General features: G+C 49.3%; 1 protein-coding gene across 5 annotated transcripts in view; it reads left to right on the top strand.

Moving 5' to 3' along the window:
• The window catches only part of PHYHIP (phytanoyl-CoA 2-hydroxylase interacting protein), a 33,456-nt gene extending 19,055 nt beyond the window's left edge, over positions 1 to 14,401 (top strand). For all 5 annotated transcript variants that reach the window (XM_063931808.1, XM_063931811.1, XM_063931809.1 and 2 more), the window contains exons 4-5: positions 3,577 to 3,694; positions 13,194 to 14,401. In XM_063931808.1, coding sequence (XP_063787878.1) covers positions 3,577 to 3,694; positions 13,194 to 13,719 — 644 coding nt within the window. In that variant the 3' untranslated portion in view covers positions 13,720 to 14,401. The remainder of the gene's footprint in view (positions 1 to 3,576; positions 3,695 to 13,193) is intronic.
• The last annotated feature ends 1,498 nt before the right edge of the window (positions 14,402 to 15,899 follow it).

Below are 15,899 nucleotides of genomic sequence, written 5' to 3' on the forward strand. Positions count from 1 at the left end.
CTGCAGCAGCTTCTCCTTGGACGATGCCTTTGTCAGCAGATCGTCCAGATATGGAATAATGTTCACCCCTTGTTTGCGGAGAACCATCATCTCTGCCATCACCTTGGTAAACACCCTCAGTGCTGTGGAGAGGCAGAATGGCAGAACCTGGAACTGGAAAGGACAGTCCAGTAATGCGAAACGGAGATAAGTCTGATGCGGCAGCCAGATCGGAATGTGGAGGTACGCATCCTTGATATCCAGGGATACCAGGAATTCCCCCTCTTCAAGACCTGATATCACCGCCCTGAGAGACTCCATCTTGAACTCCTTTAGAAAGTGGTTCAATGATTTTAGGTTCAGAATGGGCCTGACCGAACCATCCGGTTTCGGTACCACGAAAAGGTTCGAACAGTAACCTGTGGTGTGCGAATGAGGAGGAACTGGCACAATGACCTGTGCCTCCACCAACTTCTGGACAACTTTTTGTAGGGGGAGGGCGACTTCGAAATTCCAGCCTGTATCCCCGGGATACAATATCTATCACCCAGGGATCCAGGCCGGACGATACCCAGACGTGACTGAATTGTCTGAGTCTCGCTCCCACTGGCCCCACCTCCATGCCGCGCGGTCCACCATCATGCGGAGGACTTTGGCGTACCTGACGGAGGCTTTTGTTCCTGGGAACCTGCAGCGGCAGGTTTCTTGGACTTAACTCGAACTCTCCTAAAGAAGGTATTGGACGGTCTGGCCTTTCTAGGCTTGTTAGGCCGAAAGGACTGTGTTGCAGATGAAGAGATGGATTTCTTCGGAGCAGGTGCAGCTGAGGGAAGAAACTGAGATTTACCCGCTGTAGCCGTGGATATCCACGCATCTAAAGCTTCCCCAAAGAGAGCCTGACCTGTATAGGGTAGGGACTCCACACTCTTTCTGGATTCCGCGTCGGCCAACCACTGGCGCAGCCACAGTCCCCGACGAGCTGAAACAGACATGGAAGAGATTCCCGCAGCCATAGAACCCAGGTCTTTCATGGATTGTACCATAAAACCTGCTGAATCGTGAATGTTGCGTAAATATAATTCAACATCATCCTTATCCATCGTATCCAAATCCTCTAGTAAGGTAGCCGACCACTTTACTATAGCCTTTGCAATCCATGCACTAGCAATAATGGGACGTAATATGGCCCCTGAAGCAGTGTACATTGATTTAAGTGTGTTATCAATCTTTCGATCAGCCGGCTCCTTTAAGGAGGTAGATCCCGGAACAGGTAAAACCACCTTCTTTGAGAGTCTGGACACAGAAGCGTCAACAATCGGCGGGTTTTCACATTTTTTTTCTATCCTGCTCAGGGAAAGGAAACGCCACCTGTACCCTTTTAGGGATCTGGAATTTTTTCTCCGGGTTTTCCCATGCTTTCTCAAATATAGCATTCAATTCCTTTGACACAGAGAAGGCTAGTGAGGCTTTTTTATTTTCAGTGAAAAAAACCTCCTAAACCTGCTCAGGTGTGGTATCATTAATATTCAACACATCCCTGATAGCCTCTATCAACAATTGCACCCCCTTTGCAAGAGATGCAGACCCCCGCAACACATCCCCATCACCGTCTGTGGTGTCAGAAGCGCACGTTTGTGGAAGTATATAGCGGAGCGTCCCGAGGTACCAGAAACAGGCCATACTGCCATAGAGTTCTGTAATATCTGGGTTGCAGATTCATTACTTGCAACCCTGCCAGAAATCTGAGAAATCCAAGATTTGATAGAGGAAAACCACTCAGGTTCCCTTGCTGGTATCTGTGCTAAACCAGTGCTATCCTGATTACATGGAATGGGATCATCCTGGGAGGACAAATCATCTGCAGCATAAGACACAGTGTCCTTGGACATAGCTAAAGGAGACCACCAAACACTACACACACACACACACACGGGAGGGCAGTTCCCCCCCCCCCCCCCCCCCAAGAATGGCACGAGAGACACAGAGATTGGAGCCAACCCACACACAGCGCTTTTTTACCAAAGGGAGACCCCTTTTCGGCGCTGACTGTGTACCTTAATAGGATACACAGTCGTAATGCAGCCTCCCCCCCTCCCCACACTCTACAACCCCCTGGTACCGTTTACAGATAGCTGGAGTTGCTGTGGAGGGACCGGATTCTCCTCGTCAGCGCTTTGCAGGCAGGAAAATGGCGCTGAACGCTGCTGGGTCCGCTCTGAGAAGCTCCGCCCCCAAAATGGCGCTGTCTTCCCGCTCTTCAGATTATACTAGCTTGAACATTTAGTGCTGGCTGAGACCCGAGGACCCAGACAGGCTTCTGGACCAGTGTAGGGTGTCGCGCTGGCTCAGGGCGCCCCTCATAGTGCCGCACCATGTACCGCTGAGCCATCTCTGGAGCAGTTAATACTGCGCTCCTATCCTGATGCCGCCATCTTCACACCGTCCCCCCGCTTGCTAGTGGGATCGGTGTCTCACTCGTCACTGATTCTTCAGCTCTGCAAGAGGGTGGCGGCATGCTGCTGGGGAAAGCGGTCCCCTGTGGCGGAGAACAATCAGACCCCTCTGGAGCTCAGTGTCCAGTCAGCGGAGACAGTGGCTCAGACCCCACAGAGCGGACACTGCTCCCCCCTCAGTCCCTCGCTGCAGGGAGGCTGTTGCCAGCAGCCTCCCTGTAAAATAATAAACTCTAAAAAAAAAACTTTTTTTACCAGGAAAACTCAGGAGAGCTCCCCTAGCTGTGACCGGCTCCTCCGGGCACATTTTCTAAACTGAGTCTGGTAGAAGGGGCATAGAGGGAGGAGCCAGCCCACACTCTCAAACTCTTAAAGTGCCAATGGCTCCTGGTGGACCAGTCTATACCCCATGGTACTAATACCCCAGCATCCTCTAGGACGTAAGAGAAATAGGGCCTAATTCAGACCTGATCGCAGCAGCAAATTTGTTAGCTAATGGGCAAAATCAGGTGCACTGCAGGGGGTCAGATATAACATGTGCAGAGAGAGTTAGATTTGGGTGGGGTGTGTTCAAACTGGATCATAAATTGCAGTGTAAAAATAAAGCAGCCAGTATTTACCCTGCACAGAAACAATATAATCCACTCAAATCTAACTCTCTCTACACATTACATCTGTGTCACCTGCAGTGCACATGGTTTTGCCCATTAGCCAACAAATTTGCTGCTGCGATCAGGTCTGAATTAGGCCCATGGAGCTAATGACACAATACTTTATATCTGACCATATTTCATCATTACATGTTCATGTTATGCGTCTTTTATTGAGAAACACCCTATGCGCCTAAGTGATATCTCGGGTCCCTAGTGATGGAATGGGTGGAAGCTCATCGCATTTGTTTCCATTTTTTGTTTGGATATTACAGGGAAAAATAAGCAAACACATAAACAGATAATCTATCCTAATGTGTTACCAAACACAAGTGGTCCCCAAAAAGCAGATAAATGCACTGGGGTAGAGGACAAGAAATCTAACCAATCTGATTGGTCCTCCTTCTTACACCCCCTTAAATGCAGTGACAGGTGGTAGTGCAGGAGCCAGACATACGTGTATGTGACACGATATTTCTCTGTCCTCCTCACAGACTACGCAGTGGAGCAGGTGAGGCAGCTGCAGGAGAAGGCAGAAGGAATCGCAGGACGTATGTTATCATTCCACGTCTTCTACAGGAACCAGACTGCGGAATACTTCCAGCATGCCAGGTGCCCGTTAGCTGCCTTATGTAACTTTGGGGGAGGGAGGAAGTGTCAAACCTTTGAGAGAGATGAAGTTGCCCATAGCACCGATCAGCTTCTAAGACTGGGCACACACTATGGCATTGGATCTGCTGATAGGCGGATCCTTCAACATAGAGGCCGTTTTGGTAAGCTGCTCGATATGTCTGTGCAGATATAACAACTGGACGGGCATTTGAATTTGCCCGCTCAGCCGTGATGCCAGGCCCTGCAGCCAGTGTGCGGGCGAGCGGCAGTTCACCTGTACACACAGCCAGACATGCTCATATATTTGCAAGATATATCGGCATTGGCTGTGCTGCAGGGCTGTCGCATTATGTCTGTGATGTCGTTCACAGACATACTGGGTGTACACACCTGCTTTGCCGCTACCGATATATAGTTCGTCGCTCAAATAAACTATCGTTCTAGTGTGTACCCAGCCATACTCATTTAATTAGCTGTATCTTTCCTGAAGGTTTGACACTTCTTTCCCCCTGGTGACTAACATACAATCACCCGGCTGCATAGCACAATTTTGTACTCTGTGGAGGCTGGCCGGATCAGCATTGCCCGATTTCCCCTCACAGCTGGACCCTATAGCAGATGTACTGGCTACCCTGGTTAGATGGGTGAACATATACCTCCCACATGTTCTTCATAGGGGCAGAGTTCCCCCATAATGTGGGCGTTTCTGGGCAGACAGAGAACGGGCTTGGGTGGATGGGAATGGAGATTGGGCAGGGCTTATTTTGGCCCAGTTTTGCATACCTAAACGTTGTGACTGTTGGGTCTATCCATGAAGCAGTGAAGAGTGGAGAAGTGAGCCAGTGGAGAAGTTGCCCATGGCTACCAATCAGCAGCTCTGTATAATTTTATAGTATGCAAATTATAAACGTTACAACACTGCTGATTGGTTGCCATGGGCAACTTCTCCATTGGCTCACTTCTCCACACTTTTCACTGCTTCATGAATAGACCCCTGTGTAACACTGTGCAGCCATTTCTCACACACTAGAGAAGAAACACACAGGCTTGTGTAATGAAATGGCGCTATGGGCCTGTTTCTGAGTCAGACGCATTCGCCGCCACATTTCCGTGTGCCCTACTCGTTTCTTTATGCTAATGTGAAAAATCTGCCCGTGTATGCATAATATCCCTACACCTGCATGTGGAAGTCCATTTCACTCACATTTTTTTTACATACAGATCAATGTGTGCACTTACAAATTGGTCTGTGCATACGCCTGATCCGGTGCAGTCACCATTACATCGCACGTCCCGTCCCACTCAGAATCAGGCTGTGTGTGCACAAATATGCTGTAACCCATACTAACCAATCAGAATCTGTCATTTTCCACTTTATAAAATGAAATTAAACTGTGGATTACTGCACATTGACCACCCCATGTTCCTGAACTCATGGAATTTAGGCTACAACTCCTAATAGAGTCTTTTCAGTAGCTTTAGCAGAATGGAGTATTGGTTGTACACAGTGGTCCTTATTTTGTTACACTCAAATATTACAAGGAATGGTCTATTCCTGTTCAGTTAGCATTTCCTCTATCTCCTATATATTTGCCTTAATCTGTGACTCTGTGCCCATAACGCTGGGCGGAGTCACAGAGCTGGGCGGAGTCAACTGCATCTGCTGCAGGGAGCTACTCCATACCCAGCGCCAGCAGCAGTCAGGTGCAAGACCCTACCTTACAGTATAGGAGGTGAGGATGGCCACCAGCTGCTGTGCCTGTCCTCCAGCCCCCCCCCCCCCCCCCAATCACCTGTGACAGCGGGCTGTGTGCTGTGCAGTGCGGGTTCCGAAAAGGGGGCGGAGCTACGGCGTCACGAGGGGCGGAGCTACACGGAATAGAGGGGCGGAGCTACACGGGACCAGACAGCTGAACAGTGGTGGAATCAGCATTGCAGTGACGGCCAGCCAGACTTGGTAAGTGGAGGGTGAGAGAGAAATGTGTGTGTGTGTATAGGGGGGAGGGGTGTGTGTGTGTGTATATAGTGTGTGTGTGTGTGTATATAGTGTGTGTGTGTGTGTGTGTGTGTGTGTATATATATATGGTGGGGTGTGTGTGTTTGTATATATATATGTGTGAATTGTGTGTGTGTGAGGTATGTCTGTGTGCGCACTTTATGGACGCCACTGCTGGGGGGGCCATTACATGCAAGGACGCTACTAATATAGGGGGGGCATTACGTATAAGGACGCTACTACTATAGGGGGGCATTACGTATAAGGACGCTACTACTATAGGGGGGCATTACGTATAAGGACGCTACTACTACAGGGGGCATTACGTATAAGGACGCTACTACTACGGGGGGGCATTACGTATAAGGAGGCTACTAATACTGGGGGGCATTACAGATAAGGACGCTACTACTGGGGGGGGGCATTATGTATAAGGACTCTATTACTTCTGGGGGGCATTATGTATAAGGACGGTGCTACTACTACTGGGAGGGCATTACATGTAAGGATGCTACTACTACTGGGGGGGCATTATGTATAAGGACGGTACTACTACTGGGGGCACATTATGTATAAGGATGCTACTACTACAGGGGTGGCATTACGTATAAGGACGCTACTATTACTGTTGGGGGGCATTACATATAACTGCTACTACTACTGGGGGGCATTACATATAACTGCTACTACTACTGGGGGGCATTACGTATAAGGACGCTACTACTACGGGTGGGGCATTACGTATAAGGATGCTACTTTCTCTAACGTCCTAGTGGATGCTGGGGACTCCGAAAGGACCATGGGGAATAGCGGCTCCGCAGGAGACTGGGCACAAAGTAAAAGCTTTAGGACTAGCTGGTGTGCACTGGCTCCTCCCCCTATGACCCTCCTCCAAGCCTCAGTTGAGATTTTGTGCCCGAACGAGAAGGGTGCAATCTAGGTGGCTCTCCTGAGCTGCATAGAGTAAAAGCGGGCAAAAGGCCACTCATATCTGCCCCGGGGCAGAGAAAGGGGAAAAAGACTGCAGCAAACAGCCTCTTCCCACGAACAGAAGCCCTCCCCCGCTTCTGCCAAGTCCTCAGCATGACGCTGGGGCCTTACAAGCGGACTCAGGCACGGTGGGGGCCCGTCTCAAGAATTTCAGCGCGCAGTGGGCACACTCGCAAGTGGACCCCTGGATCCTGCAGGTAGTATCTCAGGGGTACAAACTGGAATTCGAGACGTCTCCCCCTCGCCGGTTCCTGAAGTCTGCTTTACCAACGTCTCCCCCCGACAGGGAGGCGGTATTGGAAGCCATTCACAAGCTGTATTCCCAGCAGGTGATAATCAAGGTACCCCTCCTACAACAGGGAAAGGGGTATTATTCCACGCTGTTTGTGGTACCGAAGCCGGACGGCTCGGTGAGACCCATTTTAAATCTGAAATCCTTGAACACTTACATAAAAAGGTTCAAGTTCAAGATGGAGTCACTCAGAGCAGTGATAGCGAACCTGGAAGAAGGGGACTATATGGTGTCTCTGGACATCAAGGATGCTTACCTCCATGTCCCAATTTGCCCTTCTCACCAAGGGTACCTCAGGTTTGTGGTACAGAACTGTCACTATCAGTTTCAGACGCTGCCGTTTGGATTGTCCACGGCACCCCGGGTCTTTATCAAGGTAATGGCCGAAATGATGATTCTTCTTCGAAGAAAAGGCGTCTTAATTATCCCTTACTTGGACGATCTCCTGATAAGGGCAAGGTCCAGAGAACAGTTAGAGGTCGGAGTAGCACTATCTCAAGTAGTACTACGACAGCACGGATGGATTCTAAATATTCCAAAATCGCAGCTGATTCCGACGACACGTCTGCTGTTCCTAGGGATGATTCTGGACACAGTACAGAAAAAGGTGTTTCTCCCGGAGGAGAAAGCCAAGGGAGTTATCCGACCTAGTCAGGAACCTCCTAAGACCAGGCCAAGTGTCAGTACATCAATGCACAAGGGTCCTGGGAAAGATGGTGGCTTCTTACGAAGCGATTCCATTCGGCAGATTCCACGCAAGAACTTTTCAGTGGGATCTGCTGGACAAATGGTCCGGATCGCATCTTCAAATGCATCAGCGGATAACCCTGTCTCCAAGGACAAGGGTGTCTCTCCTGTGGTGGTTACAGAGTGCTCATCTCCTAGAGGGCCGCAGATTCGGCATTCAGGATTGGGTCCTGGTGACCACGGATGCCAGCCTGAGAGGCTGGGGAGCAGTCACACAGGGAAGAAATTTCCAGGGCTTGTGGTCAAGCATGGAAACGTCACTTCACATAAATATCCTGGAACTAAGGGCCATTTACAATGCCCTAAGTCAGGCAAGACCTCTGCTTCAGGGTCAGCCGGTGTTGATCCAGTCGGACAACATCACGGCAGTCGCCCACGTAAACAGACAGGGCGGCACAAGAAGCAGGAGGGCAATGATGGAAGTGGCAAGGATTCTTCGCTGGGCGGAGAATCATGTGATAGCACTGTCAGCAGTGTTCATTCTGGGAGTGGACAACTGGGAAGCAGACTTCCTCAGCAGACACGATCTTCACCCGGGGGAGTGGGGACTTCACCCAGAAGTCTTCCACATGATTGTGAACCGTTGGGAAAAACCAAAAGGTGGACATGATGGCGTCCCGCCTCAACAAAAAACTGGACAGATATTGCGCCAGGTCAAGGGACCCTCAGGCAATAGCTGTGGACGCTCTGGTAACACCGTGGGTGTACCAGTCAGTGTATGTGTTCCCTCCTCTTCCTCTCATACCAAAAGTACTGAGAATCATAAGAAGGAGAGGAGTAAAGACTATACTCGTGGCTCCGGATTGGCCAAGAAGGACTTGGTACCCGGAAATTCAAGAGATGCTCACGGAAGACCCGTGGCCTCTACCTCTAAGAAAGGACCTGCTCCAGCAGGGACCATGTCTGTTCCAAGACTTACCGCGGCTGCGTTTGACGGCATGGCGGTTGAACGCCGGATCCTGAAGGAAAAAGGCATTCCGGATGAAGTCATCCCTACCCTGATCAAAGCCAGGAAGGATGTAACCATACAACATTATCACCGTATTTGGCGTTAATATGTTGCGTGGTGCGAGGCCAGGAAGGCCCCTACAGAGGAATTTCAACTGGGTCGTTTCCTACATTTCCTGCAAACAGGACTGTCTATGGGCCTCAAATTAGGGTCCATTAAGGTTCAAATTTCGGCCCTGTCAATATTCTTCCAAAAAAGAACTGGCTTCTGTTCCTGAAGTTCAGACGTTTGTCAAGGGAGTACTGCATATACAGCCTCCTTTTGTGCCTCCAGTGGCACCTTGGGATCTCAATGTAGTTTTGGGATTCCTAAAGTCACATTGGTTTGAACCACTCACCACTGTGGACTTAAAATATCTCACATCGAAAGTGGTAATGCTGTTAGCCCTGGCTTCAGCCAGGCGTGTCTCAGAATTGGCGGCTTTATCCTATAAAAGCCCTTACCTAATTTTTCATACGGACAGGGCAGAATTGAGGACTCGTCCTCAATTTCTTCCTAAGGTGGTTTCAGCATTTCACTTAAACCAGCCTATTGTGGTGCCTGCGGCTACTAGGGACTTGGAGGATTCCAAGTTGCTGGACGTAGTCAGGGCCCTGAAAATATATGTTTCCAGGACGGCTGGAGTCAGAAAATCTGATTCGCTGTTTATCCTGTATGCACCCAGCAAGCTGGGTGCTCCTGCTTCTAAGCAGACGATTGCTCGTTGGATTTGTAGTACAATTCAGCTTGCACATTCTGTGGCAGGCCTGCCACAGCCAAAATCTGTAAAAGCCCATTCCACACGGAAAGTGGGCTCATCTTGGGCGGCTGCCCGAGGGGTCTCGGCTTTACAACTTTGCCGAGCAGCTACTTGGTCAGGGGCAAACACGTTTGCTAAATTCTACAAATTTGATACCCTGGCTGAGGAGGACCTGGAGTTCTCTCATTCGGTGCTGCAGAGTCATCCGCACTCTCCCGCCCGTTTGGGAGCTTTGGTATAATCCCCATGGTCCTTTCGGAGTCCCCAGTCCTTATTGTGTACGCTCGTCCGGGCACAGTATCCTAACTGAGGCTTGGAGGAGGGTCATAGGGGGAGGAGCCAGTGCACACCAGCTAGTCCTAAAGCTTTTACTTTGTGCCCAGTCTCCTGCGGAGCCGCTATTCCCCATGGTCCTTTCGGAGTCCCCAGCATCCACTACGGACTATGAGAAATAGAATTATCGGTAAGTAAATTCTTATTATTACTGTTGTGGGGCATTACATATAACTGCTACTACTACTGGGGGGGCATTATGTATAAGGACACTACTACTATTGGGGGGGCATTATGTATAAGGATGCTACTACTACTACTGGGGGGGCATTATGTATAAGGACGCTACTACTACTGGGGGGGCATTATGTATAAGGACACTACTACTATTGGGGGGGCATTATGTATTAGGACGCTACTACTATTGGGGGGGCATTATGTATAAGGACGCTACTACTACTGGGGGGGGCATTATGTATAAGGATGCTACTACTACTGGGGGGACATTATGTATAAGGACGCTACTACTACTACTGGGGGGGCATTATGTATAAGGATGCTACTACTACTGGGGGGGCATTATGTATAAGGACGCTACTACTACTGGGGGGGCATTATGTATAAGGACACTACTACTATTGGGGGGGCATTATTTATTAAGACGCTACTACTACTACTACTACTGGGGGGGGCATTATGTATAAGGATGCTACTACTACTGGGGGGCATTATGTATAAGGATGATACTACTACTAGGGGGCATTATGTATAAGGACGCTACTATTACTGTTGGGGAGCATTACATATAACTGCTACTACTACTGGGGGGGCATTATGTATAATGACACTACTACTATTGGGGGGGTATTACGTATATGGACGCTACTACTACGGGTGAGGCATTACGTATAAGGACGCTACTACTATGGGTGGGGCATTACGTATAAGATGAATAAGATTGTGCTACATTGTGGCGTAATTTTAAATGGGGGTACTATTGTGTGGCCATGCCCCTTAGTTGTGAGACCACACCACTTTTCCCGATGCACAACAAAGGAATATGGGAGGGCGCAAAATTCATAGTTTGCAGGGGGGTGGCGAACACCCTAGCACCGGCCCTGGCCACCAGTAGCAAAAGTACACCACGGCCACTGACACTATCTGCAGGGAGGGGAACAGCGCTGATATGGAGGGTACTTGCAGGCAGCGAGTCGCCGCCCGCAGCTCCTCTCCCACCTACACACCATACCTGCCGCCTGACACCCACACCCCAGGGAGAGGGCGCTAGCTCAGGCACCGCTAGATCAGCATCTGCAGTATACAGACATGGGCTGCCATGCTCAGCGGCAAGCGGTGCAGAGCATGTGCAGCGGGACAGCGCCAGGACGGGATACGCACTAATCAACATTGCTGCTGGGCCGGAGCTCCCTCCGTCTGCAGCCTAAGGACGCGCGCCGCACCTCTCCAGGGAAACACCATGCCTGCCTTCTCACAGGGCTCCGGACGCTTACCTATGCTCCGCGATCACAGCAGCTGACGCTGCCAGGCAGGATGGAGGAATGACGCCCGTCAGACGGGGCGGACAGTGTGCGGCGGAACGGGGCCAGGAAGGAATGCTGACCACGACCCATTGCTGCTGGGTCTGAGCTCCCTCCCTCTGCAGTCACCATCTCACAGCAGCAGCCTGGAGGTTAGTGGCCACCACGACCCGCACATCCTTACCTCACACATACCTCACACATACCTCACACATGAGAGCAAAGGTACACACACTGTGACATCACACCTGTAGCCCACCCCTATATCTGCTAAGTACTCCCCGTCACTATGCCCTGTCACCCTCATCCTGCTCTCTTACTGCCTGTCTGTGTACTGGCCTTCACCCCTCTCACACCATCACCAACCCTCACTAACTACCACAGAGACTATGTGCACTGATATCTGCCCCTCCACCACCTGCAGCGGCCCTGGACCCCTCCCCATCCCCCGCACCTGCCCCTCCACCACCCGTTGCACCCCCACCCACTGCGCCTTCGGACCCCCTACCCCACCCGCAGTGTCTTCCAAACCCCTCCCCCATCTGCAGCAGCCCCTCCCCCATCCGCCACACCCCACATCTGGCTCTCCCCCGCCCGCTGCACCTTTGGATCCCCTACCCCACCCACGCAGCAGGCCCTTCCCAATCCGCATCGCCTACACCATTTGCAACAGCACCGCACCCGCCACTCCCCCACCCACGTTACCCCCGCATCCGCCCCTCCCCCACCCACCGCGCCCCCTGGACACCTCCCCCATCCACTGCACACCCGCACCCACCCCTTCCCCATCTGCAGCGCCTTCGGAACCCCTCCTCCATCCGCAACAGCCCTGCAGCTGCCATCCCCCACCTGCGACACCCCTGCTCCTACCCCACCCACAGCGCCTTCATACCCCCTCCCCCATCCGCGGTCCCCACTCCCCAAACCCCTTCCTGTTGCAAGGGACAACGCCCCCTTCACCATCGGACGCCCTATCATTGTGCAATATTCAAACACTAACAAAACTAGGAATGCAGGTAATACTCCATATATTGAACCCCAGAAAGGCGTGCAGGGGTTAAGGGGGCGTAGCCCCTTCCGACGGTGTGAAGAGCGCCCGTAGGGCGCGATGAAGCACCTAGTTACAAATAATTGGGTCCATTCAACAATTCTTGAATCCCACAATATCCCTCTGATTCCCCACCCACAAATTGCACATTTTTGTTTATAGCCCAGGCCCATAGTGTATATATGTACAGTCTCAGGGTGACCATAAAAGTGCATCACATACACGCACCGGATCACAGGCATCACCTGTATTTGAATCAACCCTTCGGTTTTCAATGCCTCAGTAAATTGATAAACTGCCTTCCCATGAATATTAGTTCAACCTACTGTGTAGGAGCACCTCAGCAATGTTACCGTTCTCCCTCCGGTTAATGAATTGGCTTCAGTTACATAAACATTGACTGTTTCCATAAAATGGGCACCTCATCTGTGTGTATATATTCTCCTCAGCTGTTGTCCATAGGCAACACACCACACAGTACAGAGCACATTCATCTGAAGTCATAGGGGTATATTCACTAAAGTGGAAATATTGCCCATAGCAACCAGATTCTAGCTGTTATCTTGTAGAAGGTGCTAGATAAATAAGTAGATTCTCATTGGTTGCTATGGGCAACATCTCCACTTCTAAAGCCCGCCCTAAACGACCCTTATAATATATATATATATATATATATATATATATATATATATATATACTGCCAAAGCAAGGGACAGAATAACAACAATGCATGCATTTTAAGAAAATAAAAGGACATTTAAAAAAATACCATTGTAAATGTTAAGTTTTATTACTCATTAGTTAGTAACTTGGAGCCTTATTGAAGCATAACACCTTACCGTTCCTTTCCCCTCTATATCTGTACAGGGACAAATGGGGAAGTCTCATGCTCCCATCCTTAAAAGACCAGAGCGGGAGCCACGGATCACCAGTCAGTGGCACACTCCATGGCGTCTTCTTTAGCTGCAACACAGAGTTCAACACTGGCTTGCCCCCGAATGACTCGCCCTATGGGAGATGGAGGTTGACTGTGCCAGCTGGGAATCTGTTTAATGAAGGCACACATCTTTACTTTGCTGACTTCTATTGCATGTACAGTGCCTACCACTATATTGTCCTGGTGCTGGCCCCACGAGGCTCACAAGGAGATGCCTTCTGCAGTGCTCGTTTGCCACTGCTGGACCCTCAGAATAACCCTTTTCTGACCCGGGGTGAGCAGGGCAGTTACTGGCATGCACAAGATCTTATATTAGAGATACTCTACACTGAACCAGTTCCCCTGGGCTTAGGGCAACTGTCAGAGATCAGAGGGCATCAGCTGATGAGTCTCTCTACAGCTAATGCCAAGAAGGATCCCAGCTGCAAGGTGTGCAACATCAGTGGGGGGCGCTAGGGAGGCATAGTTTGTCAGTCATGTTTGTTAAATAAAAAGGATGTTGTTGTGTGGCTTATGGTGTTGAAAGTGTGATTAGTGCATTTCCAAAACCAGTCCCCACAGAACACCCAGTCTACCGGGCTCTACTTACAGGCAGAACAGACATCTGAGTGATGGAAAGAGGATGGACAGACAGCACAGCGATTGTTTAGTTGTGTTGAGAGATTTTCCAGCAGTTTACAGTGGGCATTGTAGGGTCTCGGTTCTCAAACTATTAACTGGTGAGACCATGACGCCTGGCTGATGCGCCAAGATGTTCTCCAGTACAGGAAACCCATAATTAGGGCTCTCAGAAAAAGGCCTTGTTTCCTAGAGAAGCTATGGCTTGTGGTAAGGTGGGTGGCTAGGAGAGGACAGTGATTGCAGCGATTTGTACATGCCGGCAGTGTATCTGAGAAGTATTTATAGAAGTGGGAATCCAGGTCCACTCCGCGCTGTAGACGCGTTGGGTAAAGCATGGTTATTAATAGTCCCCAGATACAGCCCACCTACCGCACACAAACTCCCATTCTCAGACATGTACTGCTGTGTTGTATACACTGGTTTATAACAATATGTTCTACTAAGGTTGTTGTTTATATCACCATGTTAAAGTGGTACAGTTTTGAAAACCTGTTCATAAATACAATATATAACCAAACCTGATGCGGTGGTCTTATTTTCATGATGGACGCGGTATAATGTTTACACATACATCCTGTGCGTCCTATTGCTGTCTATGGTGCATTTTCATGTTATTTATCATCTTGCAGACAACACCTGAAAATAGGTCATTCAGTGCAAAGACGGAGAGCGTCATTATTCCCTTTGCAAGTTGACTAAAGGACATGTACAATAGATTATTTAAAAGTCTATGCATACTAAACTAGTAGTAATTACCCACTTCCATCTGTCACACATTCTCTGCTTACCACTGAACTGTCTATTATGCTCTGCCTATGGTTACAAAGTCATTTCCATGGCATTTCTATCAAAGCGGGGAACACGTCGTGACCTCAGTGGGGGCACCTACACATATGGCACAATATAAGGCCAGCAGGCACAGAATAGATTTCCTGAGTAAACACAGCTGTTGTGACAACTAGCTTCCTTGTGTGTTACTATGAGGCACTACGTGTAGAATACGGTTACCAAGTCAACCATTTAAATGTTGACAAATATTGACCAGGCTGCATGGGAGCAGGACACATGCAGATTGCAGGCCACATGCTACATGAATCCAGGCTAATTCCATAGAACTCCGGCTGGATGTTGCGTAATGTTAAATGGCAGCCTCGTAAGGGTCTTGGTTCCCGAAGGTGTCAGTAATATTTTCAGCTTAGAGGCTCTGAGCTCACCTCTCACTTGTCCAAATAGTGAAGAAAACAGAGTTTTATTTTTGGATGGACAGGCTGAAAACAAAACTAGATTCAGTAAGATGGGAAAGGTTACAGTGTTAGTTTTTTTTACATATATATATATATATATATATATATACATATAATCCTGTGACAGTGACTGCTAATGCCATATTGTGAGCAGTACACAGGTCTTTCTGATTGTCTTGGCTTACATTCAAAGCCACTGAGCACTGGTGTAAAGCGGTAGGCAACCCATCCAATGCTCAGCAATGTATGAGCTGTAGAACGTCAGTGGCACATGCTGAAAAAATCTGTTTACTCAGCGTATTTCAGGATCTCTCTACCTGATCCCTAAACTGCTAGACTTATGCTATAGAGATCATTTTGTGTTCGACTTCTCTTGTCAAGCCTTATACACTATTTCTGGGCCTTACTGGTTATCAGGTATATCTGGAGGAATGTGTGCCTGCTCATAATGAGACGGTATATGATGGAATTGGGAACAGAAGGTCAGAAGGCAGAATACAGGCTCTGGCCTCCGGTTTTCAGTCTATGCTGCTCACAACATACTTGGAGGTCTATTTACTAAGCCTTGGATGGAGATAAAGTTCCAGACAATCAGCGCTTACCTGCCATGTCACAGGCTGGGTTTGAAAATGACAGGAGCTGGTTGGCTGGTACTTTATCTCCGTCCACTTTATCTCCATCGAAGGCTTAGTAAATAGACCCCTTGGTAATGCAGTATTATTAATATGGAACTATAGTAAATGCTGATAAATGGGCCACTTCTGAAGTTGG

This window comes from Pseudophryne corroboree, chromosome 6 (genome assembly GCF_028390025.1).
Source record: "Pseudophryne corroboree isolate aPseCor3 chromosome 6, aPseCor3.hap2, whole genome shotgun sequence".
Taxonomy (NCBI): domain Eukaryota; kingdom Metazoa; phylum Chordata; class Amphibia; order Anura; family Myobatrachidae; genus Pseudophryne; species Pseudophryne corroboree.